General features: G+C 64.5%; 1 protein-coding gene across 10 annotated transcripts; it reads left to right on the forward strand.

Annotated features, from left to right (window-relative positions):
• The first annotated feature begins 643 nt into the window (after positions 1 to 643).
• On the forward strand, positions 644 to 4,758 carry CORO6 (coronin 6). Of its 10 annotated transcripts, XM_062507311.1 has the most exons (11): positions 644 to 841; positions 1,438 to 1,560; positions 1,998 to 2,127; positions 2,209 to 2,390; positions 2,513 to 2,632; positions 2,847 to 2,966; positions 3,358 to 3,462; positions 3,553 to 3,698; positions 3,777 to 3,834; positions 3,918 to 4,148; positions 4,253 to 4,758. In XM_062507311.1, the coding sequence occupies exons 1-11, from the start codon at positions 644 to 646 to the stop codon at positions 4,373 to 4,375; spliced, it is 1,536 nt and encodes a 511-aa protein (XP_062363295.1). In that variant the 3' UTR covers positions 4,376 to 4,758. The 10 variants fall into 10 exon arrangements, with proteins under 10 accessions (XP_062363295.1, XP_062363297.1, XP_062363299.1 ...); XM_062507313.1 differs by lacking the exon at positions 2,847 to 2,966 and having other exon boundaries at positions 3,918 to 4,154; positions 4,256 to 4,758; XM_062507315.1 differs by lacking the exon at positions 2,847 to 2,966 and having other exon boundaries at positions 3,918 to 4,152; positions 4,260 to 4,758.
• The last annotated feature ends 1,098 nt before the right edge of the window (positions 4,759 to 5,856 follow it).

Here is a 5,856-nt window from a genome sequence, read left to right on the forward strand (position 1 = left end):
GGAGGGAGGCGTGAGCCACCCACAGGCAGCTCTGGAGGCACAGCCCCCCTCCTGGGTGTTGGGTCAAGCCAGGCAACTCAGGCCACTGATGCAGGATGGGATACAAGGGGACAAGCTGTGAACTGGTGCATGGCACCTTTATGTCCACCACAAAGTCCCCTCCACCCTGCTACTCTGCTGCAGCAGCTCATGTGCCAACCTCAGTGCCAGCCACGGGGCATAGCACAGATGTAGGGTACAGCACAGCCACAGGGCATGGCACAGATGTCAGGTATGACACAGCTTTGGGACATGGCACAGCCATGGGGCATGGCACAGCTATGGGGCACAGCACAGCTGTGTGTTATGACATGGCCAGTCCCTGCCCCGTGTGAAGTGGCTCTGGCCACCAGCTGACAGTCCCCTGCTCCTGCAGCATCCCCACATCCCTGCACAAGGGCTGCCCCTGCTCCCTGATGTGGGGTCAGGGCCACATCAGGCACCATCTCACATCCTGATCCCCTGCCACCTCAGTGTTCCCAGGTTTCCTGCTGTGCCCAGAGGAGGAGGAGTAGTCTCTTGCAGCACGAGGCCTGAGGGGACTGAAACCCCTCCAAGCTGTGCCAGGGTGGGGAGGTGGTGGCCTGACCCTGTCCCCTCAGCCATGAGCCGCCGCGTGGTGCGCCAGAGCAAGTTCCGGCACGTGTTTGGGCAGCCGGTGAAGGCAGACCAGATGTACGAGGACATCCGTGTGTCCAAGGTGACATGTGACAGCTCCTTCTGCGCCGTCAACCCCAAGTTTGTGGCCATCATTGTGGAGTCTGGTGGTGGTGGGGCCTTCATTGTCCTGCCCCTTGCCAAGGTGAGTGGGGTGATGCTGGGGTTTGGCCACGCCGCTGAGACGTGTCGGGGGAACGTGCTGATGGGTTTTGGTTTTGGGGAGCTGCTGTGGCCCCACAGCAGAGCCCCACAGCTTTGCTCCAACACCCCTTCCTCATGTGGGAGCTCAGGGCGAGAACAACCTGGGTGATCATTGGCACCTGCCAAGGGTGAAATCCCTGGGGCAACCGAGGTGATCTGGGAAACTTCTCCCCAGCCCCAGTTCCCTGGGAGCACAGCACACCCCGGGAGCAGAACCCAGTGGAGTGGGGGTCTGCCCTGCCAACCCTGGCAGAGAGACTGGGAGAGGGTCCTCAACCCCTCCTTGCCATCAGAGCAGACACAAAACAGCCTCTCATGGCTCACATCATTCCCCTCTGTGCCCCTATAAGGCCTTGTCCCATCTGAGCCCCATTTGCCCCACATGCCTCAGTTTCTCCTTTCAAGGCAGGTGCAAACCTCTGGCCACCTGCACATCTCCATTTGTGCCACGACCCCACGTGGTGGCCAGGCTGGGCTTCGGGGGGTACCTGGCAGGGTCTCTCCTGGGGGACTCACCCCAGCCCCTCACCATTGCAGACAGGACGGGTGGACAAGAACCACCCGCTGGTCACAGGACACACGGCGCCCGTGCTGGACATCGACTGGTGTCCCCACAATGACAACGTCATCGCCAGCGCCTCGGAGGACACCACCGTCATGGTGAGGGGCTGGGCCCCGCGTGGGAGGGGGGTGGCTGGTGCTGGGGGAGCGATGCAGAGCATCCCCCCCCTCCTTGCTGCCTGTGAAGTGTCACTGGCCTATTTTTAGCCCCGGTGCCATGCGTTCGCGCTGGCGGCGGCTGCTCACTCCATGATGCAGCAGTTTGTGCTAAATATACCCTCCCCGGCGACTCAGCACGCAGGAAAAGCTGGGGGGGCTGGGGGCTGCACCCTGGGTGTGCCCCCCTCCCTGTGCCCACCAGCACCCCGAGTGCTGGGGATGCACCCCAGGATGGAGGCGCTTCTGGTGTCCCCTTGCCACCCTCCCTGCAGGCTGAGCCGGGATTAATGATGAGGTTAATTGGCTCTGAGGCCCTCATCCGCTTAGTGCTCACACACGGGGTGATCCCCAACGCCCCGCTCTCCATCCCCCCCCAGGTGTGGCAGATCCCCGACTATGTCCCCGTGCGCAACATCACAGAGCCCGTGGTGACACTGGAGGGACACTCCAAGCGGGTGAGCATCATCTCCTGGCACCCCACCGCCCGCAACGTCCTGCTCAGCGCAGGTAAGGGGGTCCCGGGTCACCCTCCCCGGGGTCACAGGAGATCCATGGGGTGACAGCATCTGCCCCCTCGGTCCTCTGCAGGCTGTGACAACCTGGTGATCCTCTGGAATGTGGGGACCGGGGAGATGCTGCTGGCTCTAGATGACATGCACACCGACCTCATCTACAACGTGGGCTGGAACCGCAACGGCAGCCTCCTCGTCACCACCTGCAAGGACAAGAAGGTCCGTGTCATCGACCCGCGCAAGCAGCAGATCATAGCGGTGAGTGGCCCTGCCGTGTCCCCCCTCGTCCCACCGCGGGGTCCCCCCCAGTGCCTGCCTGACCTTACTAACCCCGCACCGCGCGTCTCTGTGTTTGATTTAACCCGCTAACGCCGGCGCAGGAGAAAACCAAACCGCACGACGGCACCCGCCCCATCCGCGCCATCTTCGTGGCCGATGGCAAGATCTTCACCACAGGCTTCAGCAGGATGAGCGAGCGGCAGCTGGGCCTCTGGGACCTGGTACGAGACGGCGGCTCCAGCCTGGCCAGCGCCAATCCCACAGATCTCAGCCCAGCCGGGAACGCTCTGGGTGCCGGGGGTACTCTCTGGCAACGCGTGCGCTCAGGGAGCATCATGGAATAGGACTCAGCGACTGTTTTGGAGGACAGATCTGGATCCCCTCCATTTTCCCCCCTTCCCATGCCCCGTGCTGACTGTCTCCCCCTCCCCCCAGGAGAGGTTTGCCCCCCATGAAGGGCTGAGGCCCGTGCGGGCCATCTTCACACGGGAAGGACACATCTTTACCACGGGCTTTACCAGAATGAGCCAGCGGGAGCTGGGCTTGTGGGACCCGGTAACGAGGCCGCATGGAGTGCTGCCCTGGGAACTTGGCCCCCCCAGACCCTCTGCCAAACCTCCTGCCTCAGGATGGGCTGTCTGCTGCATCCCCCTCCCAAAAGATGCCAAGTTCCCAAGTGTGCCGTGCTGTGCTGGGGTGGGGAGGGGTCTGGGAGGCAGGGAGTGCTGGGGAAGCGGGGTACAGCCAGGCTGGGGGGGGGACCCAGCCATGGAGGTAAACAGGAATGGGGTGGGGGGGCATGCCAAGCTGCCTGCCCGGAGGGTTGTGTACCCCGGAGGGGACAATCCCTGTCCCCTGGTGTGCTGTGGCTAACGTGTGTGACTAACCAGGGCGGGGGTTTTTGGGTCACTGCTGACACTCCTCCACCACTGCTCCGGCCCCGCAGAATAACTTTGAGGAGCCCATTGCCCTGCAAGAGATGGACACGAGCAATGGGGTCCTGCTGCCCTTCTACGACGCCGATTCCAGCATCGTCTACCTCTGTGGGAAGGTAACCCCCCCCTCCCCGGGATGTACCCCCCCCATGCCACCCTGTCCCTGAGGGTTCCAGGGCTCCTGACACCTGTCCCCACCCCTGCAGGGTGACAGCAGCATTCGGTACTTCGAGATCACGGACGAGGCGCCCTATGTACACTACCTGAACACCTACAGCAGCAAGGAGCCCCAGCGGGGCATGGGCTTCATGCCCAAGCGTGGGCTGGATGTCAGCAAGTGTGAGATTGCCAGGTGAGAGCCAAGGGGGCTGTGGGGTGCCAGAGGGGCCGGGAGGGTCAGCTGGGCCCTGACTGCCTGTGCCCCACGCAGGTTCTTCAAGCTGCACGAGCGCAAGTGTGAGCCCATTGTCATGACGGTGCCACGCAAGGTGAGCCTGGGGGAGTCCCAGGGGAGATGGGGGCCTGGGGGGAGACCCCCCACATCTCACCACGGTCCCTCTCCCTCCCGCAGTCAGACCTCTTCCAGGATGACCTTTACCCTGACACACCGGGCCCCGAGCCGGCCCTGGAGGCAGATGAGTGGCTGTCAGGGAAGGATGCGGAGCCCATCCTCATCTCTCTGCGGGATGGGTACGTCCCCATCAAGAACCGGGAGCTGAAGGTGGTCAAGAAGAACATCCTGGACAGCAAACCCCCGCCAGGCCCCCGACGCAGCCACTCCACTTGCGACTCTGACTTCTCTGTGAGTGTCCAGGGATAGGGATGTGGCAGCAGGAGTCTCCCTGCCATGCCCTGGGGTGGGATGGGCCAGACTCATCGGTGATCCCGTGTCCCCCCTCCCTGCAGCAGCCAGCCTTGGAGGAGGTGCTGGAGGAGATCCGTGCCCTGAAGGAGACGGTCCAAGCGCAGGAGAAGCGCATTTGCGACCTGGAGAACAAACTCTGCCAATTCACCAACGGCACGGACTAGGGCGGTGGCCGCGGCCACGGGCAGGGCCAGGACTGCCCCGGCCTCCCGGGGATTAAAGCCGAGTCCCCACCTTGGGCAGGAGCCCGGAACCGTGTTCTTTCCCCAGGAGCCGAGGGGGCAGGGAGGGGTCTGACCCTGATCCCGCCTCCACTGGCATCAGTCGCATCCTGCTCCCCCTTCAGTGCCCGCAGGCTGGGGCTGCCGAGCATCCCTCCGCGGGGTCCTGCACGCTGGTACCAGCACAGCCTCCCAGAACAGGGAGCTGCCGGACCCCGCGCGGCCAGGATGTGCTTTTGTGCGGTGCTACACCCCCGTCCCCTCACCCCCTCACCTCCCCCTGCCCCATCGGCTCCTCGGCGGGTGCTCCCAACCGGCTCTGTGCTCCTGCACCCCTCTAATAAAGGGCTCAGCCACCCTTGGCTGCGTGGCAGGTACGGGGGATGAGGGACCACCGTGCCAGGGGTGCTGCCTGCACCCCGCTGCCTGCGAACCCCCGGCACAGGCAGAGGGAAGCCGAGAGAGACAAACATTAAAGAGCATTTATTGGTGTTGGCCACGGTCGGAGCTGCTCGGGCTCCCCCCGGCCCTGGCCCAGATGTTGCTGTGGGGTGCACGGGTGGGTGGAGGGAGGGGCACCAGCTATGAAAAATCCCAGGGGAGCGAGCCCAGCCCCCCCACCCCCACCCCACAGCCCCCGGCCCCCCATGTGCAAAGGGGGAGCAGCTGGGGCAGGGGGCCAGGGTTAGCACCATTTGACGTAAGGTTTCTCTCGGGGTCAGTGCCCGGGACGAGAGGGTGCAGCGCTGCCAAGGGGGGGGCATCCGAGCAGGGTGGAGGGGTGCGAGCAGGGTAATGGGGGGTGACACCGGGCCGCCCTTCACAGGCACCCCATTCAGCTGCCCCAGCAGTCCCCGTGCCATGGGGGGAGGCGGTGCAGCCCCTCGCTGGCTGTGGGGTACAATAGGGCTGAGCCCCCACCCCTGTTGGCAGGCAGAGCAGCTCCCGGGTAAGTGCACTTGGTAGCGCCTGGGCAGGGGGAGAAGAGGGAGCTGGGCAGAGCCCCCTGGCTCTGGGGGCTCTCCGAGACCCCCCATGCAACTGGCAGCCCACCCATCTGGGGCAGGATGTGCCCCCCCCCCCGCCTTCCTGGGGTGAGGGGCTGAGCAGCACCCCATAGGGTGGCGGGGAGAGTAGGGCTGTCCTGGAGAAGGGGTACAGTCGCTCGAGTTGCCCTTCCTGGTCCCTGCAACCCCAGGTGCAGGGTTAACACCCACTCCAACCCTGTGCTGCCGTGGGGTGCCCACACCTCACCCCAGTACTGCCCCAACTGTGGAGATGTTCTCCAAGGGCCAGATCCTGCTCCCCCCTTTCCCCTTTCCCCTCCACAGGTGTTGGACCGGCTCCCACCACACCGCTCCCCCTCTGTTCCCCCAGACACAGCCCTGGCCACGTCCCCATCCCCACCGGGGTGGGAGAGGGGC

The sequence above is a fragment of the Cinclus cinclus genome, chromosome 22, assembly GCF_963662255.1.
Source record: "Cinclus cinclus chromosome 22, bCinCin1.1, whole genome shotgun sequence".
NCBI classification, from domain to species: Eukaryota; Metazoa; Chordata; class Aves; order Passeriformes; family Cinclidae; genus Cinclus; species Cinclus cinclus.

Coding starts and splice junctions, on each gene's coding strand:
- CORO6 (XM_062507311.1), top strand. CDS start 644: ATGAGCCGCCGCGTGGTGCGCCAGAGCAAGTTCCGGCACGTGTTTGGG. Junction 2,967..3,357: donor AGCTGGGCTTGTGGGACCCG/GTAACGAGGCCG, acceptor CCGGCCCCGCAG/AATAACTTTGAGGAGCCCAT. Junction 4,149..4,252: donor CTTGCGACTCTGACTTCTCT/GTGAGTGTCCAG, acceptor CCCTCCCTGCAG/CAGCCAGCCTTGGAGGAGGT.